The sequence below is a fragment of the Crocuta crocuta genome, unplaced genomic scaffold, assembly GCF_008692635.1.
Source record: "Crocuta crocuta isolate KB4526 unplaced genomic scaffold, BGI_CrCroc_1.0 scaffold830, whole genome shotgun sequence".
NCBI lineage: Eukaryota > Metazoa > Chordata > Mammalia > Carnivora > Hyaenidae > Crocuta > Crocuta crocuta.
In genome coordinates this window covers 955135-982818 of record NW_027531513.1, presented here as the reverse complement: position 1 = coordinate 982818, position 27684 = coordinate 955135, and the positions used below count along the sequence as shown (strand labels likewise).

The 27684-nt window shown below is 35.4% G+C and overlaps 1 protein-coding gene across 1 annotated transcript in view; it reads left to right on the top strand.

Moving 5' to 3' along the window:
- PSME4 (proteasome activator subunit 4) overlaps positions 1 to 27684 on the top strand; it is a 112749-nt gene that overhangs the window by 36869 nt on the left and 48196 nt on the right. The window contains exons 5-20 of the mRNA XM_077772383.1: positions 8146 to 8190; positions 10815 to 10964; positions 12479 to 12542; positions 13087 to 13161; positions 14309 to 14431; positions 16479 to 16571; positions 17335 to 17600; positions 19492 to 19678; positions 20451 to 20540; positions 21685 to 21749; positions 21990 to 22140; positions 24142 to 24240; positions 24457 to 24526; positions 25018 to 25085; positions 26590 to 26805; positions 27296 to 27453. Coding sequence (XP_077628509.1) covers positions 8146 to 8190; positions 10815 to 10964; positions 12479 to 12542; positions 13087 to 13161; positions 14309 to 14431; positions 16479 to 16571; positions 17335 to 17600; positions 19492 to 19678; positions 20451 to 20540; positions 21685 to 21749; positions 21990 to 22140; positions 24142 to 24240; positions 24457 to 24526; positions 25018 to 25085; positions 26590 to 26805; positions 27296 to 27453 — 1920 coding nt within the window. The remainder of the gene's footprint in view (positions 1 to 8145; positions 8191 to 10814; positions 10965 to 12478; positions 12543 to 13086; positions 13162 to 14308; positions 14432 to 16478; positions 16572 to 17334; positions 17601 to 19491; positions 19679 to 20450; positions 20541 to 21684; positions 21750 to 21989; positions 22141 to 24141; positions 24241 to 24456; positions 24527 to 25017; positions 25086 to 26589; positions 26806 to 27295; positions 27454 to 27684) is intronic.

Below are 27684 nucleotides of genomic sequence, written 5' to 3'. Positions count from 1 at the left end.
GATTTTCATTAGGCAAAGTTTTTAAGAAATCAAAATACTTGCTTCAATTTATATGTTTGTCATATTCCTAGAAGATTCAATGTCTGTTAAAACTTTGCAAAAAATACTTAATGGTTAAAACAGTTTACTTTTAGGATCAGAAAATTTTTATCTGGGGTTACCTGGGTGGCTCAGTTGGTTTAAGCATCCAACTCTTGATCTTTGTTCAGGTCATGATCTTATGGTTTGTGAGATGGAGTCTCATGTCAGGTTCTGCACTGACAGCGCTTAGCCTGCTTGGGGGTCTCTCTGCTCTCTCTCTCTCTCTCTCTCTCTCTCTCTCCCCCCTGCTCTCTCTGGCTTGAGCTCTCAAAATAAATAAACTTAAGAAAGAAAGAAAGACCCAGGTCTTTTAGTTTCCAACCAGTACTTTTTTTTTTTCCCCCTGTACTAGTACTCCTCAAACTGTCCACTTAATACCTTCTTCTCTTAAGAGAAGCAGTCTTAAAGCAGTCTGGTGTGAGAAATTTCTTGGAAATTCACGTGTTATTTTAAACATTGATAGGAGTATTAGGCTTATTAAATATTGTTTTCAAGAGCATTTGGCTGGCTTAGTAGAGCATGCGACTCTTGGGTCTCAGGGTTATGAATTTGAACCTCATGTTTGGTGTAGAGATTCCTTAAAAATAGAATCATTAAAAAATAAATAGTATTTTTATAAGTAAAAATTCCTTCCCTCTATATCTTGATTAAAATGGATGCGCCAGGAAGGTGAACCATGTTGGTTCATTGGTTTGGAGTGCTCAGACCCAGGGCTGCGTGTGCCACTGAATGGAGTACACATTGTGAAGTGGAGCTCTGTGATGCAGACACTTTAAAAAAAAATTTTTTTTTACATTTATTTATTTTTGAGAGACCGAGCACAAGTGGGGGAGGGACAGAGAGAGAGACGAGACACAGAATCCAAACAGGCTCCAGGTTCTGAGCTGTCAGCACAGAGCGCAACGCAGGCCCCGAACTCACATTGTGAGGTCATGACCTGAGCCGAAGTTGGACACCCAACTGACTGAGCCATCCAGTTGCCCCTGCAGACACTTTTTAAAAATGGTAATGCATTGTTCCAATTTAAAGGGATCACAGAATACTAAGGATCTAGAGCCACTTTTGAGGGGGCTTTTGCTTTGTGAGAGGCAACTCTATAGGACAAAATTAGAAACTTATGGGGGGCGCCTGGGTGGCTCAGTCGGTTAAGCGTCCGACTTTGGCTTAGGTCATGATCTCGCGGTTCGTGGGCTCGAGCCCCGCGTCGGGCTCTGTGCTGACAGCCAGCTCAGAGCCTGGAGCCTGTTTCAGTCTGTGTCTCCCTCTCTCTCTGACCCTCCCCTGCTCATGCTGTGTCTCTCTCAGAAATAAATTAAAAACATTAAAAATTTTTTTTTTAGAAATTAGAAACTTAATGTCTCTGTAAAAAAAAAAAAGTAGAAGGAATTATACTTAACAGTTTCAGGACTGTAATTCTTTATTCTCTTTCTCCAATTTTCTGTAATCTTTTTACTGTTACCATGAGATATTTACCACCTTTTGTAAGGAATACCTCTTCCCTTATTTCCATTTGGGTCATACTCTATAGTTATAAAAACTCACCTTTGAAGGATATCAGCCTCTTTGATTCTTGGACTTTGTTCATCACACTTGCCTTGGTCTGAAAATCAGAGAAATCTAGTAGTGTTAGTTCTTGTGCAGAAATATTAAGAGAAACCGGGGTGCCTGGGTGGCTTAGTCGGTTAAGCGTCTGACTTTCGCTTAGGTCATGATCTCGCGGTTTGTGGGTTCGAGCCCTGCATCGGGCTCTGTGCTGACTACCAGTTCAGAGCCCGGAGCCTGTTTCAGAGTCTGTGACTCCCTCTCTCTCTGACCCTCCCCTGCTCACGCTGTCTCTCTCTCTCTCTACTAGAAATAAATAAAACATTAAAAAAAATTAAAAAAAAAAAGAAATATTAGAGAAACCAGTTTTCCGGTTTCTGTAGAGCTATACAGCACTACTTTTTAGTTTCTGCTCCTTAGAGCTATTTTATGTCCTCTAGATTTCTAATAGGGAATCATTTAAAAACATTATAAAATTTCCTTTTTTTCCCTTTAAACTTCTGTTTCACATACTAGTATAGCAAGTGTTTATAGTCCAAGGAAAATGTTACAACTTCACAAACATTTTATTTCAGAAAACCCCTGAAATTCATTTAATATGGCATGCTTTTGGAATTGGTATTTTTGCTTTGAGTATTTTCATCTTAGATGTATTCTGACTCATTTTGAAACAGTTTTGTCAGCTGACTGCATGTGTTCATACTATTTTTAGAATACTATTTTTATCATCAAAAGTGAAAGATTGCTTCATTTGTTAACTGTCTTTCAAGTCTTAACTCGTGTGTTATGTGTTTGTCTGTATTGAAACTATTCCTAAGGGTGCCATGCATTTCAATAGGATTTTAAAAGCACGTTCTATTTTTTGGAGTAAGGATTATTCCACTTTCTTCTTTCTCTTCCCCTTTTCCCTGATCTTCCTCCCTTCACCCCTTCTTTTCCCTTTATTCCTTCTGTCTTTCTGTCTCAGGGGCAAGAAACCATTTTCATTCTTCTGTTTCTAGTTTCTACTGGAGAAACAAACTATAGGATTATTTTATTTGATAAAAAAATCAAAATTGGAAGGGAGTTAGGTAGTTTGGACTTGATAGTAGTAATGAAAGGATCACTTTATGATTATGATATACAAGAAGCATTTGAATCTTAGGGGCCTAGTTTTATTTCATAAAATCACGTCCCCTACACTTAATTGGGGTAGCATATTATAAGTTACTAATAAAGGCTGTGGCTACTAACAACATGCGGAGGGATTATGCATAGACCTGCTTTTACAGATGGGCACAGACAATTCATATTTGAATAGATATGTGTATAACTTTGTGTACTTATGTCAGGATCAGTTTGATTTTTGGGAGTTGTTTGGTGTTAAGAGGTCTACATATTTGCATCATGAGCAGTTTGGGCCTAGCTAACTCATTTAATTTTTTTAAAATATTTTTTAAGGTCTATTTTTCTTTCATATAGATCATTCTCTAAAAGGATCATAGAGGATTAAACAGGTTTTTTTTTTTTAGTCTGGTTTTTAAAGTTTATTTGAGAGAGAAAGAGAGCACATGGAGTAGGGGGAAGGGAGAAGGGCAGAAAGAGAGGAAGAGAGAGAATCCCAAGCACACTCTGAGCTGTTCACACGGATCCCAGAGGTACTGGGTCTCACAAACCTTGAGATCATGGCCTGAGCCGAAATCAAGAGTCAGATGCTCAACTGACTGAGCCAGCAAGGCGCCCCTAAGTGTTTTCATTTTTCATATTAATCTGCCTCTGCAGAAATTCTTTCCCTTTTTGGTATTTGTTCTTGATGCCATTTGTTTCTCAATTGATGTGACAAAGGACTATTTGATTTGGTGCTCTTATCTCTAAGATAAAGCTAAATCTTTGTTCCCCCTTCAACACATGGAAATGACATGTTCTTACTCTGCTGGAAGTTTCTTGACACACGTAGCTACATTTCTAAACTTAAACTTATCAGCAGCTCCAGAATATCTGGCTACAGAATTTAATGTGATAATGAAATGACAAAAGCAGTTTCTTCGAGGACCTGTTGAAATTTAAAGTAGTTTATGGTTATTTTGTTAATAAGCAGTAATTATTAATAAGGTAGATGTAGTGATTATTTATTTAAGTGAAAGTGCGTGATTGGGGGAGGAGCAGAGAATCTTAAGCAGGCCCCATGCCCAGTGTGTAGCCCAACTTGAGACTTGATCCCACAACTGTGAGATCATGACCTGAGCAGAAATCAAAAGTCAGATGCTTAACCGACAGCCACCCAGGCATCTAGGTGTAATGATTTATTAACACGGTATTTGGGGAACATTCTAGTATATGTGCTGCTGAAACAAGCACTATTTGAAGAACATTCTATTTGCTCTTTTAAAAATACTATTTTTATTTTTATTTGGAAATGAGAGAATAAATGGTTGATTTTATTTTATTAATGACTTTGGTAGTGTGTTCCTAAAAGTTATATCTGTGTTACAGTGATTTTTCTTTAGAAGCTGTTTTTTAAAGCATTTAAAAATATTTTGTTCACACTGATTAGGCTTATCATCACTTTCAGGAATTACGCATGCTCTTTTTACTTGTGTGGTCAGGATTACTACAACTTACTAGTACTAGCCATGAGGCAGACATCTTTCTTTAAGTATTTATACCTTTCTTTTTTTCTTTTTTCTTTTCTTTTTTTAATGTTTTTTTATTTTATTTCTGAGAGAGACAGTGTGAGCAGGGGAGGGTCAGAAAGAGAGGGAGGTATAGAGTCTGAAACAGGCTCCAGGCTCTGAGCTAGCTGTCAACACAGAGCCCGACACAGGTCCCGAACCCACGAACTGTGAGATCATGACCTGAGCCGAAGTTGGATGCTTAACCAACTGAGCCACCCAGGCGCCCCAGTATTTATACCTTTCCTATGGTAGAATTATCTTGACTCTAATTTTGTGTGAAGTGGCTGTGAAAAATGAGTACTGGCTAATGAAAGTATGCAATATTAGATTTTTGAAAGATTAGCTATGAGATGAATAGTGTTTGACCGATGGTTATATTTGTTTAGATTTAGAGAAAGCAAGTAAAACTGAGTTTTTTAGGTGAAGTGAAGTACATTTTTTTAAAGTTTATTAATTTATTTGGAGAGAGAGAGAGCACACGTGTGATTGGGGATGGGGCAGAGAATGAGGGAGAGAAAGAATCCCAAACAGTCTCTGTACTGTCTGTTAGTGCAGACCTAGACATGTGGCCCAATCCTTGAGATAATGACCTAAGCCAAAATGGAGAGTCAGATACTCAACCAACTGAGCCACCCAGGCACCCCAATGAAGTACAGTCTTAAGAAAGAAAATATATAGGCAATTACCGTTATATTATAAGGAAGTTAAGGCAGAAGTATATACAGTAAGCCAGTGTTATAATTTCCCAGTTCATTTACTAAAAAGCAAATAGAATTCTGAAGCTAAATTTTATTTTAAGAATTGTCACAGGAAGCTAAAAGTACTTCTGGCTATGGGCATTCCACACTACTTTCATCTTGAATATATCATTTGCTGCACATTTTTCTGTTTTAAAAGTGAATATTGTCCTGATAATTAGGTAAGCCTGAGGAGGTAGGAAACCTTAACCACTAAGTTTATATAAGTCCCCTATCTCAGTAACCAGTATAACTGAAAGCTGAGGTTTTGGGCTTTCCTCAAGCCTCTCTGCTACATATTTGGCACTTAACTTTACTAATGTCATCATTAATAATCATAAAGAATGAGGAAATGGTGGCCCAGAGAGGAAAATTCATACAGACATTTGTTGAAACTGGGACAAGAGCTCAAGAACTGGGACCAGAACTTAACTTTCTGCCCTAATAAATAGGGTGGGACTTGGGGGAAGAATTTCCTATTTTGATGTGGTCTCTTAAACCACAAATTAACAATTGTTCAAGACACAGTAGAGTAAATGTAAAAACGAAATGAGCACAAAATTTTAATTCTTAAGGAGATTGAAAATATAATTTGTTTTGGCTAGTATAAATAATAATCACAGTTAACATTTTTTGTGTTTAATTCAGGGCCAGGTAACTGTTTTCTTTATAATATCTCATTTAATTTTTATAACAGCCTTCAGAGAGGTAGGTATTATTACTATATACAGATGGAAAAACTGAAGCTGTAATATTGAGCTGATAGTAAGTAGCAGGACTGGTAATCAAATTTAGATCTGACTCTAAAGCCGAAGTTGTGAACTATTGCATAATATACTATGGCTTTTTTTTCAACTTAGCCTGTCTTTTCTAAGAGGAAATAGGTTATGAGAAAACCCATCCAAAGTGTATTCCTTCTGTAGATCCCTTTTTATTAAAAAAAAAAAAGTGTTTTGAATTGTAATCATTTTAATATTATAAACTCCAGCAATTGGGAAAGTACATAGTGATTATTCACTCCCTCTAAAAATTAGTGAAATATAGTCTAGTAGCATCTAGCCTTAACCTTTTATTTTATTTTTAAACAGAAACATTGTTCCCTTCATCTTGAGCGATTACAAGAATCACAAAAGGTCACTATACAGATATCACAGGTTAGAGAGATTGTACCCTTTTCTGGATAAAGAGCATGAATCCATTGGCACAGGCCTTATATATAAAGAGGGGTTGAAACTGACTTTATTTAGAGGAACTAAAGCACATTCCCACATACCCTATTCCTCAAATGAGTGAAGTGACAGCTATCAGGTTTTATAATTAACCTCCTTCTGAAGAGTGAAGGGAACTAGAGAAAGCAGGTAGCTACTCAGCCATTTATGACTTGCTTTCTAGAATCATTTTTGACATTATTTGAAAGTTTGGTGGAATAGAAAAGTTACCAGTGAAAATAGCAGGTTTTCTGTGTTGTACTCTCAAATGAGTTGCCATAGAAACAGTAAAATAAGTGTAAAGTTTAACATGAACACAAATTTTAGGAACTGGTGGAATTACAAAATCTTCTGCTTATTGCCTTGGATAGAAACTTTACCATTTTAGAATTATCTTTTTAAAATCTGCACTTAAGTTGATGCATTAGGAACTAGATGGCTCTTTAAACCTTGCTATAATTTGTTTCTAAATGGGGTTCTTCAGTCCAGACTAAAAGAAGATCCAAAGATCTGTGCTCTTTGTTGCTCTGAGAGAAAATGTCCACTGAATATTGTGAAATATAATAAATGTAAATATGCATAAGGATGTATGAACACATAGCCTTGGTATGAGTACTTTGGAAATCCCCAGAAGTAAAACTCATAGTCATGGTCTTTCAGGGAGTTTAAATGTAGTTGGAGAGTTTACCCATTTTTTTAAGCAGAAAAACTTAGACGTTCTCTAAACTAATAATTCTGTGTTTCTCAATTGCTTAGTTGTTTTTTGTTTTCTGAGAGAATGTAGAATCTCTCCCTAATACTCAAAGAAAATGTTCAATGTCTTTCTTGTCATATGGTTATCCCTTTTATTTTAGAATGATCTCATGTGTTGTAGTCTGGTTTCCTCTTCAGTTCATTTTTTCTGAGTAGTTTTGAAATTAAAGAGGATTTCTACAGCTTCTAGTCATGAAATTATAGTCTTTCTCTCTTGGTTATATAATTGATTACTTCTGCTGAGTTTGGTTTGTGCTATCTCTTAGACTTTCTTTTTAGATTAGTTCTTAAGCTTTCAGAGAAGTTGGATAAACTTCTGGACTTAAGAACTTCAAGCAGCTTACTGAGAAAGTGTCAGGTTGAAGCACTGCCTGAAAGTTACCCCTTTCCCCCATAATGTGTTTTCTTGACATTTGGGAACTTGTTTTATTTACTTGTACACATCATCCTGTAAGTAGTCACACATTAATTTTAAATTTCAGTCCAAAATTACCTTGTGCCCTTTGCTTATTTGCATTATGCCTTTTTTGACAGTGGTCTAATTAATTTAATCGTTCCATTCTGGCCATGTGTGTTTAAACGAGTACACATTGGCTTTTTCATTAAAACAAACATTTCTTATAAATCTATATAGAAATATTTAAGTAGCTGGTCAAAAAGATGGCTGTTGCTATTTTGATAATTGTTGCTGGCAGTTAAGTAACCTTTTAGGGTTCTAGAACTCTCAACACTTGGTTATAGGAAACTAGTTTCTGGCAGTTCCTGATGTGAGCACACCAGGTTTTGTTTGCTGTTTGTGTTTTGATGTAAAAGCACTTTAATTAAAATAACAATTAGTGTTTGAAGTTATAAGTCGCTGAACATACTTCTTGATGTGTTGTTAAGTATGGTCTTTGCTGCCTATTTTGTAAGGATTGAAAATGATTTGTCCTTTTCCCAGTTTTCCCTTTAGTTTACAGCAGAGAAGGAGCAAACAGGGCAAAGGAAAGAGTAGGTGACAGAGTTTAGGTAGTTAATCCTTGTAGTCTGTCTTTATGAAAGAGGAGTAGTTATTGCATGTATACAGATAATATTTAAACATGAATATATCTTAGAGATATTTATTAATTGGATTAGATGTGTTCTTAAAATACACCAGCCTAATTTATCAAATGGCTTTCTCCCCTCCAGTTCTGTAGAAAATGTTCTCAAAACACTCGTGAAAAGCTGCCGGCCGTAAGTAGCCTCTCATTTTATAAAGCCTCTTATTTTTTCTTTGGGCTTTTCCCCATCCTTAGTATGCTTTGAAGAGAAAATGTATAAATAGTTTCTAACAGTGTGATGTTAGTCACTGGGCACAACATATCATTTCCAACTCTTGAACTAAATTATTCAGCTTTCATTTATAAATTTAGAAATTTTTAAGTGATGTGGGTGTCACACATTATAAAATAAGAATGCCATAATTTATGTATAATTGTCTTTACTTGAAAGATTTTCCTAGAGTATCATTACTCAGATAAAAAATATTTTCCAAAATGAGTATTGTAGGTATTGCATCAAAACAAAAATGTGAGTAATAATGAAAAGGTGTTCAGACATTTTTTAAGTATTTTTAAAACTTTTTAAAATGTTTTTAATCCTTTTTTTTTTTTTTTTTTTTNNNNAAAAAAAAAAAAAAGCAGGCTCCAGGCTCTGAGCTGTCAGCACAGAGCCCGACACAGGGCTCAAACTCATGAACCCTGAGATCATAATCTGAACTGAAGTTGGATGCTTAACCAACTGAGCCACCCTGGCAACCCTAAATATTTTTCAAAGTAAAAGACATTTTATTTTTTTTTATTTTTTTATTTATTTACTTTTTTAAGTTTATTTTTTATTTGTTTATTTTTTTAAATGTTTTATTTATTTCTAGGAGAGAGAGACAGCGTGAGCAGGGGAGGGTCAGAGAGAGAAGGAGTCACAGACTGAAACAGGCTCCAGGCTCTGAGCTGGCAGTCAGCACAGAGCCCAACGCAGGGCTCGAACCCACGAACCGCGAGATCATGACCTAAGCGAAAGTTGGACGCTCAACCAACTAAGCCACCCAGGCGCCCCAAAAGACATTTTTTAAAGTTCTTTTACAATAGAACATACAGAAATATTCCATCTTCTTCTATTTAAACATGAATTTGGGTTGAATTTAGTTTAAATCAATTAAAGTCCAGTTCTTTCACTCGAACTATTGTTTATCAGGGTGTTCTTAGACTGCTTATCCTGCTATGTATGGATGCAGTGAATTTTTTTGAATAGAAAACCCTATTTTATCATATTTTTATAATATGAGTTAAAGTTATAAATGGTTTTATAAATCAGGTATTTATTGCTGACCTACCATACTACTCAGTCTTGGGCAACTGTATTTTTAAGATATAGTCTCCCTTTTAAGATTGAGGCTTGGGGCACCTGGGTGGCTCAGTCGGTTAAGCATCTGACTTCGGCTCAGGTCATGATCTCACAGTTCGTGGGTTCGAGCTCCGCATCGGGCTCTGTGCTTTCAGCTAGCTCAGAGTCTGGAGCCTGTTTTGGATTCTGTATCTCCCTCTCTCTCTGACCCTCCCCTGCTCACGCTGTCTATCTCTCTCAGAAATAAATAAAACATTAAAAAATTGAAGAAAAAAAAAAGATTGAGGCTTAAGATCTAACCTGAGTCATAAGCCACCAATGAGGAAATGTCATTTTGAGCTAGGCATTTACTTCTTAAGTCTGTTTCCTGACTGGAAATTTGATCATCACTGGGGTACTTAGTGGTTTTTAGGTTCTTAGGCAATTCATAGAACACCCAAGCTTTTCTTTTGTATTACTAAGCTAACAGTTGACTCTGAAAAATTAGAAAGGAGAATTGGTGTATGAGATCTTTAAAGGCACTATATGTATTGTGTGTGTGTGTGTGTGTGTGTGTGTGTGTGTGTGTGTGTGTGTTCTAAACTGTGGCACAGTGACATGGCACATAGATGTTTGGTGAACCCAAAGAAGTATTACTAGAAATGTAGGTTTATTTTTCACATAAGGAATGAAGTGTGATTCTAATTAATACAGATGGAGAAAAGATATAATAGGATTAATAATGTGACTTTTAGGCCAAACCTACAAGTATATTTGAAAGGGTTTCCTAACTTTTTCGGCCATACCCAAATTAAATTTCTCATAAACTTTTTTGTTGTTGTTATTTTAAATCCCTTAATGGATATTTAGTAATTATACATGGGTTCTCTTTTTCTATTTACCTTTGTTTTGCTTATGAATGCACATTTTAGATTTTAATTTTGTGAATATTCTCTATTCCAGGGCCTCTCCTGCCCATTTCCTAGACTTGTAGAATGTTAGTACCTGTAGGACCAGACCATCTGGTCTAACCCGCTCTTGTATTATAAGAGAGCTCTATGGTGCAGTGAGAGGAAGTGGTTTGTCCAGTTGTCCTCTTTTTCATGTCACTGATTATCCATTTATATAGACTAGATTCTCTGTTACTAAATTTTTTTTCCTGTTGTTATTACATAGCACACAGGAAGGGAAAAACTACAAGAAACATGTATATTTATATTTTTAGGTTATTTTAAGTGACTTTGTGTTTTATAAGTTTTATCAGCTTACAGCATTTTTCTAAGTCTTGTAGACAAGAAGAAAATTTACCTTTAAGTATGACAGGGTATTATTTTAGAGGTACAAAATGTGTTTAAGTTAACTTGAGATTTGTGGTGTGTGTGCTATACCTTTTGAAATCCCTCCTGCCCCTTTTTTGGTCAGTCTTATGTTGATGTTGTAGAGTTTTTTTTTTTTTAAGCAGCGATGAGATAAATGAAAACCTTCTTTTTTATTAGATACTTTCCAGCAGATGCCACAGCTGAGATGCTAGAAGAATGGCGGCCTTTAATGTGCCCTTTTGACGTAACAATGCAAAAGGCCATCACTTATTTTGAAATATTTCTTCCTACCTCCCTTCCTCCAGAACTTCATCATAAAGGTTTTAAGTAAGTATATACACATCTTGACAAATTATAGAATAGAGCAAGAAATAGAGATGTATAATAAGCAAACCAGTAAAGCAATTATATATAAGTAAACAAAAATTGACTAACTCAACCATTGTGTTGATTATACTTGAAGTGTATGAAGGCTGAAATAATTAAGCAGAAGATTGTAAAAGAATAGAAAATAATGCTTGTATGTCAAGCCAAATAAGATGAGGGCTTTTCCAGGCTGGCTCAGTTGGTACAGTGTGTGACCATTGTTGTTCTTGGGGTTGTGAGTTTGAGCCCCATGTTGCGGGTAGAGCTTACTTAAAAAAAAAAAAACCTTAAAAAACGAAAAAGAAAAGATAAAGGCTTTAATTTAAGAAAGGAAGAGAGAAAGAATAAAAATGCAAAAAGTAGTAGAAAATGTCAGTAAATAAGCCGTGATAAAAATATTAAATTGTGTGGAGTTCAGGGAAAGGGAAAGTGTTTTTCTAAAACTTGTTTTTTTTTCATCACTGAAAGTTTTTCTTGGGTCTTTCTTATAATTTTTTACTTTACTTGTTTAGTCCTTTCACCATTTTTAAGAATTTTTTCTCTGGGGTGGCTCAGTCAGTTAAGCGTCCAATTCTTGATAATCAGCTCAGGTCTTAATCTCATGGTCATGAGTTCAAGCCATGCTGTGCTCCGTGATGACCATGAAGCCTACTTTAAAAAAAAAAAAAACAACTTTTTTTTAGATGACTATAGGTATAAAACAAGTCCTAGAACAAAACATATTTAGACTGTGCTTTTAAGAAAAAAGGAAAAAGTATGAAAAAAAGACTGGAAGGAAATAGGTGTTATTACCGTGTTGTGGTGTCATCCTTACTCCCCTGCCCCCCCATATTTTCTATAGCGAGGAGTCAAATCTTTTATTTTTTTCAAATCAGAAATTTTGTATTTAGCCATATATTGAGGAAATGTTGATTTTCATCCAGAAATTCTAAAAACATTTCATTTATTTGACCTTTTAAAGATTGGTGAACAATATTGCAGCATTTTCTTGCCCTTACATTCTCTTCCGTTTAATCTAAAAGAATTTCTCCCACAATAATTTAGTTGTATATAATACTTCGTGACTCATTTCTTCCGGGGAACATTTATTGTAGTGGTAGTTAATGGCATAATTACTAATTGGCTTATTAAAAGAATGCAAGGGAGAGTTGCAAGAACAGGTAATAATAGGAAAATATTAAAGGAGAAAATGAGAGGAAAGAGACCCTTGTAAACAGCATTAGATAGGGGTGGACAGTAATTATTTAACAGTCAAGTAGGGGGTTGATGAGATTACTCTTTTAGCAAAAGTGTATTGGAAGGGGAATATTCAGAAAAAATAGTTGTTCCATTAAATTTGTAACATTGAGTATTATTTTTTCTAGGTTGTATAGTTATCAGTAAGAATAATAGATTTAAAAAGTACAAAGGATACCTGGCTTTGAACCACTTTCTATAAATCACTTGCTATTCATAACAACATTTTTCTTCTTCAGACTTTGGTTTGATGAATTAATTGGCCTTTGGGTTTCAGTGCAAAATCTCCCACAGTGGGAGGGGGTGAGTATCCTTTTTTTTTCCTTCTATACTATCAGATCATTGGATAAGTAACTTCATTCAGTTCCTTAGAATTGGCTATTGGCAATGATGTAATTGGGGGTTTTTTTGTTTGTTTTTAAATTCTGTTTGCTGTTTTCTAACAGAAACAGACACTTGTTTTTACCAGTATCTGGAAGCATGTGCATGTATTCTGAAATGCATGAAATGTAAGACTGTTTGCTTTTGTACCTTCACTAGCATGTTGTTAGAAACATTGTGGATGTTTTCTTTATGCTTATTAGATTAAAATGTCTTCTGTTTGCTTTGTGAATCATGCTTTGTCATTTCCCTCTTAGTAAGCATTTCAGCTACAGTTGATTTTAAATGGGTGACAAGAATCAAAACTGAAATTTGGAGATTTTTGAAAAAGGAGCCATAAACCTATATTAAATTAAGTTTGTGTTAATGATAATAGCTGAAACAACAAATGGATAAGGGGTGTGACTGATACTTATTAACAACAGGTGTATTTACTTAATTGTCTTTCTTTTTTGTTTACTTTCAGCAACTAGTAAATCTCTTTGCTCGATTGGCTACAGATAATATAGGGTACATAGATTGGGATCCATATGTACCAAAGGTAATGGAGAACATTTGAGGATGCAACATACAGTAGTACTGATACCATTTGTGTCTTTAAGAAGTGTGTTTTGTATGCTAGTTGCTAAATTTTTTTTGACCACTCTGTAAAAACATAAAGAGTATCGGAATAGATCATTTATTTTCAAAAATTAATTGGATCATATTAAGGTATTAGAAATGTGTGATTTTTGTCTTGCTTATGTAGGACATGAAATAGAAGTTTCAGAGTGAGTAATTTAGAAAGTACGAAGTATATTATTCAGGGGGTCTCACATTCATACCTTCCAACAAGTTTTCGGTATTGTATTTGATTGCTATTGTAGAGTGTTCTCCACTTTTTATATTGCATTTTCCTCAAGTAAATAAAACTAGAGTGTCTCTAGTTGCAGTGTTCTTAACATTGCATCTTCCATATTGTTTTAGCTGCAGTAAGTTCAAAAGGGCTTGCACGGGGCATGCAGGTGATTCTGATGCACACCTTGACAGAGCAGGGCTTCAGAGTAGCAGAAGTTAAACCTTCTGTTTACCTATGCTGTCCAGTAGAAACTAAGGAGGAAAAGTAATTTTCTCCCATCTTTGGGCTCTGAAATGTTACTAATGACAGGTTTTAAATATAAATTATTAAAATGCAATTATTTAAATGCCAGATTAAAATGCAAATTCTTAGGAAAAAATGAAATCATTGTTAGAATTTTGAAAGGGAAAATAACCCACTAGAAGATAAGTATTTGCATTTATATCTCATTTGTTTGTTTACGGGTGGGTACATGCATACAGCTGCTTCAGATTCATGCCCCTGTGACCTCATTCTCATTTAAAAAAAAGCAGATAGGGGTGCCTGGCTGGCTTAGTTGTTAGAGCATGTGGCTCTTGACCTCAGGGTCATGAGTTGGAGTCCCACATTGGATGTAGTTACTTAAATAAATAAACTTTAAAAATATAATGAAGTATTTTAAAAAGTAGATATCTCTGTAAATTTTATGGAATATAGCAATATATAAAACTACCAAACAGTATGTAATTTTGCTTAAAAACTGATTCAATGAGAATACATCCACTAACACTAATACATATCACTTCAGTTATTTAAGGAGTTACTTAACACCTACAAATATTTATTCTTAATTCTTTTTTTCTTTTGAAAGATATTTACAAGAATTCTGAGAAGCTTGAACCTCCCAGTGGGAAGCAGTCAAGTGTTAGTCCCAAGATTTTTAACAAATGCTTATGATATAGGACATGCTGTAATATGGATCACCGCTATGATGGTTTGTAACACATTAGCTCATCTAAATTTTGTGTTAACCATACAAAAATTCTGTATAATTACATAAGGCTATATTAGTGTCCTAGTTGGTCATCTGATTCTTCAATATTTTTTGATGTAGTAAGCTAATGTTTATCAGACCCAGAATGTAACCATAACACACCATTTATAAATCTCTCTAGCCAATGAATCCTAAAAATGGAGTCAAAGTTTAGAGTTTTAAAAGATTCAGAATGTCTAACAGTCTTACAGATCAAGGACCAGACTCACAGATAAAAGGTCAAGATCATGATAAATATAGGGTTAGAACTCAAGGTTTTGCATATTCTCAGTACTGACGCATTCAGTGTTGAAGATTACACTGATCACAAAGCTAATTACACAAAGTAATCTTGGTGAAGGGAGAAGTATGAAGGATTACTTTAATGACATCCTTGAAGGAAAGTAAGAATATATCCACATGCTTAGATTTCATTGGCCTCTTCCAAGTAAGAATATTAAAACAATTTCATACTATAATTTTCTAGATTGTCATTCATTGTGTTACTACAGCTGTTTCTTTTTAAAATTATTATTCTGTGCTTAATATTTTTTCCTAGGTTGTTTGGTTGTGTTTTTTTCTGTGGACAAGGCAGGATGGTTGTGACAAGTTTAACTCTTAAATTTTATTTTTAGATTAAAAAGAGAAATTCAGGGGCATCGGGGTGGCTCAGTCAGTCATAGCTTGAGGGATCGAGCCCCATGTTGGGCTTTGTGCTGACATTCAGAGCCTGGAGCCTGCTTCGGATTCTGTGCCCCCCCCCCCCCTCGCTGCCCCTCCCTTGTTCATGATCTTGATCTCTCTCTCTCTCTTAGAAATCAGAGATTTTAATGTTTTTAAACATTAAAAAAAATTTTTAAAGAAATTCATTCACCCCATTTTTGTGATTTAATTATTAAACAGGAAAATCTTATTTTCTTTCTAGTACTCTATAAGAACAAAAACATCTGGATGTTTACTATCTTACATTAGCAGTTCTTTTTTTAGGAGCCACAGAATTATATCATGATTAGTATCAGCCTTATTTTAGTTAATGTTGCTGTTCTTTCTCATACAGATTTTCCCATTGAGAGCTTTATTTTGTGTTAAATATGAATATTGGATATAATAAAAAGTGCTAATTATGCTAGGATTTTGAAATTTTTGTTGTTTTTTTTTTTTTTTTTTTTTGNTTTTTTTTTTTTTTTTTTTTTTTTTTTTTCCTATGGAATTATTATGGTCTCTTTAGTAGTTATTCTAAATTGGGAACATGAACATGGATTTCATTTCAGCAGGAAAACATGTTCCTCAAACAATTTGACAGTTTACCCTAAGTCTATGCTGCTTCTTGAAAGATCATCTTGAGAGAGAGAGAGAGAAGGTTTTAAAACCAAGTTGTAGTTCTTTATCCTGAGGCCTGTTCAGCTTGATAAGACTGAATGCTTTTTTCATCATTTTCCCCCCAGGTCATATTGTTGTTTGATGTGTTTTTTGGGCCATAGATTAAGAAAAAACTATTTTTCCTTTGAGTCAAAATGTGGTCAAATAATCACAGGTTTAGTCATTTGAAACATTTAGGAATAATAATAATAAATTATTTGAATCCATTTATGTAAATCCCATGTCTTTATTTCCTGCAATAAGAAATTCACTCCTCAGATTTTTTAAGGAACACTTTTCATGCCTGATGTTAGCACTCTTGGTTATTTTAAGACTCTTTTAGTGACAAAGTTATTTCACTGCAGAAGAGTAAAATATGCTGATATCCTAAATTGAAAGATGTCTTTGGAGTTATCTAAGTCGGTTTCAGTAGGTTGACCTTACTTTTATTAGAGTGTTTTGAATTTAGGATTGTGGGAAGTTTACTGGTGAATTGTATTTGGCTCTTATTTAGAGGTACAATTGTTTTTTCTCGTCAAGATGGATATGCACCATGTTACAGAGTTCTGTGTAGACTTGGGCCTCTTGACGGTCTTCAATTTTCCAGGGTCCTGAGGGTACTGATATTTTTATTCTTTTGTCTGAATAGGGTGGACCAAGTAAGCTAGTACAGAAACACTTGGCTGGTTTGTTTAACAGCATCACATCTTTTTACCACCCTTCAAATAATGGGCGCTGGCTGGTGAGTATGTTCATTTTTTATTGGAGGGTTTGGAACTTTTTAAAGATAAGGTCACACATAACTATTGCCTATTGTGCAACCTAAAATACAGTTTCTGTCCTTCATATAAGTATAACCTTTGGCTATATGTAGCTGATTAAGTTCAGATTAAGATATTGTATTCGTAGAACATTAAAATAACACTGGTTAGGTAACTGGTGACAAAATGTCGCATTCTGGTAATAGAAAGTAGTGTTAGTTGTGGGTTTTGGTTTTTGGATTTTGTTTTCTTTCCACATTGCCTGGTAAAAATGGTTTTTCACGTAATAGAAGATTCATTTGGTGCTAAAAATTAAAATTGACATTTGAGGGGCACCTGGGTGGCTCAGTTGGTTAAGTGTTCAACTCTTGATTTCAGCTCATGTCATGATCTCACTGTTCATGAATTTGAGCCTAAGAGCCCCGCATCAGGCTCTGCGCCAGCAGCATGGAGCCTGCTTGGAATTCTCTGTCTACTGTCTCACTTCCATCCCCTGCTCGTGCTTGCTCTCTCTCAAAAATAAATTTTATTGAAAAAAAAAATAAAATTGGCACTGGAAACATATTTATTATTATTAGTAATTCGTTTATAATAGTATTTTTTTCTAGTTATGCTGCGTAGGTCTTTGTAATAGATAGTAAGAGCTGTAATTTTAAGACATTTTACTTGGAGCATAGAAAGGAACCATAACTATCTGTGCAGGAAATCGAACCTACCTTGGACTTTTTGCTTCTGTGTCCCCAGAACAAGTTAATGAAACTACTTCAGCGGTTGCCAAACAGTGTTGTTAGAAGATTACATCGTGAAAGATACAAGAAGCCTTCTTGGTTAACTCCCGTGCCTGATAGCCATAAGCTTACTGATCAAGATGTTACAGACTTTGTACGATGCATTATTCAACCTGTCCTCTTGGCTATGTTTAGCAAAACTGGTAGTTTAGAAGCAGCCCAGGCTCTGCAGAATCTTGCACTCATGAGACCTGAATTAGTAATACCCCCTGTACTTGAAAGGTAAGTGTTGCTTTACATGTTTGGTTAAAGCCATCGGCGGCTGTTCTGGTTATCTCTTGCTTCTACTCTTCTGTTCTGCTTAGATGTCTTTTCTGTGGCTTCTGTTTTGCTCTCTTGCTACTTGTTCCTAGAGGAGAAGCAAGGCATTTTAACCTAATGATTGGTAGCTTGATAAAGGTTCACTGAAGAGAAAAGAAAATTGATACTAAATAGATAAAATATTTTTGGATTAGTGGCACATTTTAGTTTCTTAAGTTTGTGCTCATAAAGTAAGGATGCCTGGTGGGCTCAGTCAATGGAGCGTGTGACTCTTGATCTCAGGGTTGTGAGTCCAAGCCCCAAGTTGAGTACAGAGGTTACTTAAAGTTGTTTTAGAAAGCAAGCAAGTAAGCAAGCTCTGGCTGCTTTTACATCAAAGTACAAGTGTCACTAAATATTGAGAACATGGCAGCAAAAGTGATTTTGGGTTTCTTTTCTTTCTTAGAATCAATGGTACAGAAGAAAATTTGACTATCTTTATTGTTTTCGTGTATTAAATAATCTTACGGGTTCATGAGTTTGCACAATGATTTCATGGGTTCGTGAGTTTGAGCTCCACGTTGGGCTCTGTGCTGTCAGTGCACAGCCTGCTTCAGATTCTGCTTCAAGTCATCTGTCTACCCCCCTCTCATCCGTCTCCCACTCGTGCTCTCTCTCTCTTTCAAAAAGAAACATTTAAAAAAAAAAAGATCTTGACTAAAATGGATCTCCACTATTTATAAATTTTAGTTGCTCATATTTTCTTGCCCTGTCCTTATTACCATAAATATTCAAGTTTTACCTCATTTTCCAAACCTCTCCCTTTTTTGTGTACACTGAAACTCTCCCAGTATCTATAACTAAATTTGGAAATTGAATAGGGAAATTAGGCCCTTTATACTCTGTCTCAATCCCCAATATTCTTTGCACTCTGGCCTCCATGTGGTAGCGATGCTAATACTTCAGTGGCCAGTCCCTTGATGTCTCTTATTGAGGAAAGACATACCCTAAGGAGGGACTTCAGTTGTTTGCGTAGCTAAAATACTGAAGAAAAGTCCTTTAAAAAGCAAAAATGTAGAAAATAAATTTTAGGCACTTGGTTTTAGATCTCCTCTGTTAAAGAGTTGGTGTGTTTTCTTCATCATTTAAAGTAAGCATAGGTTTGTTCATTTTTTTACCCTTATTACAAATCCTCTTTTTTTCTACTTATAATGAAATTTCCCTTATTATTTACTTTTTCTGTATAAGAGGAATTTTAAATGACTGCATTTTACACTTTTTCCCCCTATAGGATAGATTCTCAGAATGAATTGACTTGTCAAAGAGTGAATGTTCTTGCCTTGTATTTTACTTACTGATCAAAGACTGTATTTATATTATTCTCCCTTGTTCATGCATTCTAGTGTCAGGAATCTTATACTACGTATCTAGACCAGATTTCCAATTTTAAAATACCAGTCTTATAAAAAGTATGAAATAGGAGAGATTGTTTTTCCAATAAAACGGAAGTGTGGAATAATTATCACTTGCTCTTCTTGAGTTCTGATAAATCACTGACCATTAGATTAGATGCAATCCTGTTGGAATGTGGAAGTGGATTCAGGTGGCTGAAATAATGCCAAATCTTGCCAGTTAATGTTCTTTTTCACTGTGAAATATGCATGGAGAACCGTGTGGAGGTACTTTTCCTTTATGTGTGTGATTCTGTTAACTTTAAGAGAGAATACTCACTCAGGATTCTGCTAGCTACCAGCCTTAAAGCCAACATTGTAGTAGTTAATGAATTTGGTAGATTTAATGTATTGTGCCTGTTTATCTATGACAATCTTTTCTTTCTTTCTTTTTTTTTTTTTAATTCTGTTTTCAACTGTAGAACATATCCTGCACTGGAGACTTTAACAGAACCTCACCAACTCACAGCTACTTTAAGTTGTGTAATTGGAGTGGCCCGCAGTTTAGTATCAGGGGGCAGATGGTTTCCTGAAGGTCCAACACACATGCTACCTCTGTTGATGAGAGCATTGCCTGGGGTGGATCCAAATGACTTCAGTAAATGCATGGTAAGCATATTTATCATCTGTTTTGTGTCTGAGTTCTAATTGTGTAAGTAGGCATCCTGTTAAGTGTTGTTCAAATACTCTTTAGAAGATAGTTCAGTGTAAAATTTGTTAATGCTGAAAGGGTTATATCTGTAGATGCCCAAGTTTAGATCTGTGGATGGTTAGTGAACTGTATGTCATCCTTCGTAAGTAATGTGCCATAGCTTGGATACATTTAATGATCATAGGATGTTTTCAAAGCTCGTTATAGGTTTACTTTTTTCCTTAAGTAGAGATACTAAAAATCTTAGCATATGATTATTTGTACTTCCCTTGTCTGTAGTGGTGACAAGGGGGGATGATAACAGCTACTTGGTGCAAAATGCCAGGTCCCATTTACACACACCTCTCCTGCCCTAGGATGTTGGCTTACCTTCCCTCTTCCCCCATCTGTAGCTTTTGCTTCACCATTTTCTATTTCTCCTTAGGTAATGTTGCATCTTTGGGTGGGGGGCAAAGTTAACTTTTCATTGACAGAGAGTTGGAGAATGTTGTGCTTAAACCTAATAAATAACTATGAAAATAAATTTAGTATAACTTCGTTACTAAAATAACAGCTCCTTAATCATAAACTTTAAATGTTCATTTCTAAGTGAAAAATTTCCAGGAATATTATTGTGGTATTTCCCTTAAGACCATTTATTGGGGTACTTTTTTATTGTAGCTGATAGTACACTTGTATTTTTTATTAGAATTACATAATTATTGTTAAACTTTTTGCATCTTCCCACAGATCACATTCCAGTTTATAGCAACATTTTCCACTCTGGTGCCTTTAGTAGATTGTTCATCTGTACTACAAGAAAGAAATGACCTCACAGAGGTAAGAATGCTTACTGGTTGTAACAGAATTGGTTAACTGAGTTGTAACTCTTACTGTAAATACATTGTAATATTTGATAGTTTAAATACCAGCAGTTTTAAATTAGTATTTTGTGGGGTACCTGAGTGACTCAAGTCCGTTAAGTGAGAGACACACAATCTGAAGCTGCCTCCAGGCTTTGATCTGTCAGCACAGAGCCCAGCAAGAGGCTCGAACCCATGAACCCTGAGATCATGACCTGAGCCGAAGTCGGATGCTTAACTGACTGGAGCTATACAGGCGCCCCAGAAAATAGGCTGTTTTTGTAAACAACTGACATCTAGAGGTGTGTTTCAGTTTTTTGTCACTTTTAATTTTCTGTTAAGCAAAGGTAGTAGTGGGGGGTTTTTTGTTGTTGTTTGGTGGTTTTGGTTTTTTGTTTTTGTTTTGTTTTAGCTTAGGAATAAATTTGTTGAGGGAATTGACATCTAGTGAACAGACATTTTTTTCATTCTGACTGGTTCTTTTAGAACTGTTTTCTTTATTGTAGGCATGTTTCTACTTGAATTTGAATATTCAAGTAGTAAGAGATGATCCTTTACATATACACTAGAAGTTTCAAAACTGTAGTTGATGATAAAGATGGCGATTTGACTTCTGTTTTGGGCCCTTATAAAATATGCTAATTGCTTCTTATTTTGGTTCCTGGGAAGTAGTGGATTGGGTTTTCCTTTCTTTTTTTTTTTCTTTAAAATTTTTTTTTAATGTGTTTTATTTATTTCTGAGAGAGAGAGAGAGAGAGAGAGAGAAGCAGTGTGAGCAGGGGAGGGTCAGAGAGAGAGGGAGACACAGAATCTGAAACAGGCTTCAGGCTCTGAGCTAGCTGTCAGCACAGAGCCTGACGTGGGGCTCGAACCCACGAACCGTGAGATCATGACCTGAGCTGAAGTCGGACGTTTAACTGACTGAGCCACCCAGACGCCCTGGGATTGGGTTTTTCTAAATTGATATGTGGTAATGGTACTATTTCTCACCATACTCAGTATAATAATACAGTGTTAAATATATTTTGTAGACCACAGTTGAGTTTTATTAGTTCTGAGAGGAAAAAAAAAACAAAAAACCAAAGGCTATTTTAATTTTTCTCCACGTTGAAATGTCATAGGTGGAACGAGAACTTTGTTCAGCCACAGCTGAATTTGAGGATTTCGTCTTACAGTTTATGGACAGGTGAGTTATGTGCTCCAGACCCACCCTCTATTAGACATTGAAAGAAATGATTGTCTTGTCAAGACCACTGTCATGGGACCGAGCTTCTGAAGTTATAAAAAGACAAGTGATGTGTGAACCATGCACAGATTGAATAGCTGTCGTTTGAATAGTCATGACAATGGAGGCTTATCAAGTTATCATCAAAAATGTTAAACTAGTTTTTAGTTGCTAAAATTATCCTTTCTTTGGATTATTTAGATGTTTTGGACTTATAGAAAGTAGCACATTGGAGCAAACAAGAGAAGAGACAGAAACTGAGAAAATGACTCACTTGGAGAGTTTGGTCGAATTAGGTCTGTCTTCTACATTTAGTACAATCCTCACACAATGTTCCAAAGAAATATTTATGGTAAGAGTCTCATTGCTGCAAAAATATTAAATCCCAGTCTTGTAGTTTTCATTGTTGTTTTAAAAATTGAGCTTCAACTTACTTTAAATAGTATGTCATGCCATTTATCCTTGGTTTCATACTAAAATTTGAAAAAGATGAACAGTTGATTCTCATTATATTTGCAGATTTCATATTTGCAAATGCATCTGCTTGCTAGAAAATTTATTCGTAATCCCAAAATCTGTACTCACAGTGCTCTTATGGAGATGTGTGAATGTGGCAAACTGAGGTTGAATAACGTAACACTGCCTTCTTGTTTCAGCTCTAATACTGTAAGCAAACTTTATGTCTATCTACCTATATTTTTATTTATTTTAAAGTTTGTTTATTTTGAGTGAGATAGGGCATGAGCAAGGGAGGGACAGGGAGAGAGGGAGAATCCCAAGCAGGCTCCATGTGGTCAGTGCCAGAGCCCAGCGTAGGGCTGGAACTCATGAACTGTGAGATCATAACCCGAGCTGAAATCAAGAGTTGGATGCTTACCCAGCTGAGCCGCCCAGGCACCCTTGCAAGTTTTATGTCTATTTAGTGCCAGGTTTTCACATTTTGCTCTTTTTCTTGGTGATTTTGTGGTTTAAAATGGCCAAGAGTAGTGCTGCAGTACTGTCTAGTGTACTCACTACACTGAGTGTAAGAGAGTATGATGTGCCTCACCAAAAATAACATGTTTTAGATAAGCTTTCTTCGGGCATGGGTTATAGTGCCCTTGGCTGAGTTCGCTGTCAGAGAATGAACAATATATTAGATACACATAAAACAAAATTTTATATTAGTTGATGAAAACCAGAAATTTGTTAGTAAGTTAAATCCTGCATTTCCTTTAGGAACAGTGATTCAGTATTTGCTATCAGCAACTTTATAGAGTATATTACATATAACAAGGATCGACTGCATTTTTTTATAATCAGTTAAATAGTCTTTGGGAGGAAAGTTTTGGAAATCGTTTATGCCATCACATGATAGAAATTAAATCCCAACTATAAATATCTGTCAAACTGCAGGGGCACCTAGGTGGCTCAGTTGAACATCTGTGGAACGTCTCACTTGGTATCACCTCAGGTCAAGATCTTACAGTTGTGAGCTATGCAGAGCCTGGTTGGGATTCTCTCTTTCTGCCCTCCCTCCTGCTTGCACTGTCTCTCTGTGTTTCAAAATAAATGAATGAACTTTAAAAAAAAAATCTCGCCAACTCTAATGAGTGGGAGTTGGTGTGTCTTCACAAGACATTCTGTAAACATTCACCTTCAGTATTGGTTGACACATGTTATGTACAGTGTGGTCTTTAAGACCAGACTTTACTTCCAATCCTGTTTCATCTCCCTTCATCTGAGATTATGACTGTTCAGTGTGTTTATCCTGGATAAAAGCTAAACTGCTTTACAGATGCATGAAATATTTACTGAGATGATGTTAGTATAGAAATTAATGTAAATTATCTCATTTAACCAAAATCTTTTAAAAGGAGTTGTGAGTTAATGATCCTGAAAATTATAAATGTCTAGAGCGCATTCTTTCATTCAGCAGTTAAGTTGAAATTCTGTGACGTGTTTGTAAAATTAGACTGCTTCAGGTCTTTTAGAGTAGATAAATGTTTATAGTTTGTACTTGTCTCAATGACAAATACTTAAATATTAAGTACTACAAAAAATTGCCTTATTTATGTTGGATTAGCCAACAAGATAATTGCATTTGCTCTAGTTTTTAATATTTTTTTAAATATTTCTGTAGCAAATAAAATCTTGTGCCTTGAAATGTTTTGTTCACATTAGGGTTTTATGTAAAGATTGTTCATAGATCTTGCTGTTAAAGTGATAAGCAAATCTTTATAAAATTCAGATGGTTAAATATCCTACATGGTTATTTTTAGTCTGAGTGTCATTTTCTTTTATGGTTCATAAGATGTTTAAATTATCGTAAAAATGTTGGTAAGATATTTTCATTTCTTACATATCTTAATAGGTCGCCCTTCAGAAAGTTTTTAATTTTTCTATTTCACATATATTTGAAACAAGAGTATCGGGCCGCATGGTGGCGGACATGTGCCGTGCTGCTGTAAAGGTGAGTTTGGTTTTTTTGGATGAATTAATGTGTCAGTAATCAGCAGGTTTATATGGTTAATTATTTTGAGACCTGTTTGTTATACTTAAAAGGTCTTGTTCTTGCCGTAGCAGCTTACAATCCTTATTTGCCTCTGAAAATAGTGTTAGGGTATATACATTGTGAGTGATTATTTGTGGCCTTCCAGAAAACTTACTTATACAAATATGTTTTCAGTGCTGCCCAGAGGAGTCTTTGAAGTTATTTGTTCCTCACTGCTGCAGTGTTATAACTCAGCTTACAATGAGTAAGTCATAATGTTACTATGCTGTATTTACAGTTTTAGGTGAATTTTGTTTTGCTTTGTTTTGGTTTCTTGCTTCTTGAACCCTGTTGATGAAAACCGGTTCTGTAAGCTAAAGAATCATTAAATTAAATTTTGTAGTTTGGGGCAGGGATTGCTTGAATTAAAGTTTCATTCAGGTGACAGCTTAGAAATTTTACTTTATTAAATTAATATTTTCATATACACAAGAACCATTGAGAGGTTGCCATAAAAAAATACTAGTTATTTTGTGAGATCTGAAGGAGCAGGAGTCCCAATTGGTGTGTTTATTTTCTCGCAAATTGAGTTTTTACCTCCTCTGGAATAAGTTCAGCTTCATGAGAAAGGAATGAAAAGTCTCTCAAAAAGAGACTCTTCTCAGCTGTTAGAGACACTAAAGACAAATAGTAAAAAATGGTCATTTAGGTTGGATACATGGTTCTTTTTCCTTGATACTGTTCTGCCATTTTTAGACGATGATGTGTTAAATGAAGAAGAGCTAGATAAGGAGCTGCTATGGAATCTTCAGCTTTTGTCGGAGGTATTGTAAGTCTTTGGAATAAATGTTAGTATGCAGATATTGGCTTAGTTTTAGAATTTCAGTTTTGTTTTAAATTGACATAAAAATATGAAAAGTCTTAAAGTTTAGAAATTTTTTGATATGGCCACAAAAGTCAGATAATATCATTTTCTTGTTATCAAAGGGGTGTGATATTTGTCGATGACTTCCCATGTGCAGCACTCAACTTTTTGCTAATTAATTCTGATATTAATAACTTCCACTGAAAATGTTACCATTTTGGTGATTATTCCCCTCCTCCTCCCAATCTGCATTCTCAATTTGGCTCTCAGTGACACTTCATTTTCCTTTATGGTTTAGTTTACCAGTGAACAGAGAACTAAATTAAGTTTTGTCTCTTTGAGGAGATAGACCCTTTGTTGTTGTTGTTCTTATGAATTGTATCTACAAGTAATTAGTTTTCTAATTCTCATTAATATATAAGAAAAGCATATACATATATATGAAAAAATAGTGGTTTTTTTTGCAAATTTCTTATTGTTTCTTATCAGTTTTCAGTAGATTTTATTAAGATTTCCAGGCAGAAAATAAAATTCATTTACAAATGATGATTTACCATTTCCTTTCCAATAATTATACATCCTTAAAAATTATCTTTTAATTAATTAAATTAATTAATTTACATCCAAGTTAGTTAGCATATAGTGCAACAGTGATTTCAGGAGTAGATTCCTTAATGCCCCTTACCCATTTAGCCCATCCTCCCTCCCTTAACCCCTCCAGCAACCCTCTGTTTGTTCTCTATATTTAAGAGTCTCTTATGTTTTGTCTCCCTTCTTGTTTTTATATTAATTTTGCTCCCTTTCCTTATGTTCATCTGTTTTCTATCTTAAGGTCCTCATATGAGTGAAGCCATATGATATTTGTCTTTCTCTGACTGACTAATCTCACTTAGCATAATATACCCTAGTTCCATCCACGTAGTTGCAAATGGCAAGATTCCATTCTGTTTAATTGCCGAGTTGCAAATGGCAAGATTCCATTCTCTTTGATTGCCGAGTAATTCTCCATTGTGTATATATGCCCCATCTTCTTTATCCATTCATCCATCGATGGACATTTGGGCTCTTTCCATACTTCGGCTATTGTCGATAGCACTGCTATGAACTTTGGGATGCATGTGCCCCTTTGAAACAGCACACCTGTATCCCTTGGATACATACCTAGTAGTGCAATTGCTGGGTCGCAGGGTAGTTCTAGTTTTAATTTTTTGAGGAACCAAGGAGATAGACTCTTTGGGAAGAGATGGTACTATGGCACATGAAAGCCTGAATTCAGAGAATGTATTTTGATCTTAAAAAAGAATTGTTAGAATATACTTAAAATGACAGTCCTAAAATGAATTAAAGTCATTTGAAGAGACACTGTTACTGTTTTAGGCAAATTTAGTAGCAGCTAAACATTGTCCATTGCATTAATTATTGATTCTTCATCTTTTCACTAAAATGTCTTGAATGTCTTTTAGATTACTCGAGTAGATGGGAAGAAGTTGCTTCTTTATAGGGAGCAGCTTGTAAAGATTCTCCAAAGAACTCTACACCTGACCTGTAAGCAAGGCTACACTCTGTCTTGTAACCTTCTGCACCACCTCCTTCGCTCTACAACACTCATCTATCCCACCGAGTACTGCAGTGTGCCAGGTGGCTTCGACAAGCCTCCTTCTGAATACTTTCCTATCAAGGCAGGTGTTGTCAGTAATCAAGATTTCAAGTGGTTTTTCTAAGGATTCAAAGTTGGGGGTGGAGGGGGGTTAGGTGTAGACAGGTATAACTTCTTTGTTTTTAAAGTAGACTATTAAGATTATTACTGGAATGTTTTAAACTTGGAAAGTACAACATAGTGCTGGAACAGCCTAGTTTTCTTCTTCTCTGTTTGTATATGAAGTGAGTTGGTTTGCTGTTTGTAACCTCTAATTTTATTGAGGAACTCAGTGGACATACATAAACTCACTGTTGGCTCTTGGAGTAAACTCCCATTTGAGTGGCTCTTCAGGGAGACCTTCTGGACTAATAATCAAGAGAGTTAAGATGTTTTCATGCCCTTTTTTGTGCATTTTTGGCTACCTTAGGTTTGGATTACTTCCATTTTCTGGAAGACCTTTTACGTTATACTTGTGTATATATTCTTTTCTCAGCTTTTCAACTTGCTAAATATATGCTGTTCTTTTCTAGGACTGGGGTAAACCAGGGGACTTGTGGAATCTGGGCATCCAGTGGCACGTTCCTTCTTCAGAGGAAGTGGCTTTTGCCTTCTATCTGTTGGACTCCTTTCTTCAGCCTGAGCTCATCAAACTCCAGCACTGTGGTGATGGTGAACTTGAAATGTCTAGGTTAGTTTTCTTTCATAATCAGTGACTCTTACATGGTTGCAGACTAAAAAAGTCTTTTTGTGCCTTCCCCTTTCTCCACAACGTATCTGATAGATTTATTTTCAGTGTGTGTTTGTATCTGCCATAAATGTAATTAGTGAACTATTTAATATAGAGGGTGGTGTAACAGATTTCTTCATGACATTTAAACCTTTTAAATAGAAAAACTTGGGGTTTTTCTAGTTGGCTTTT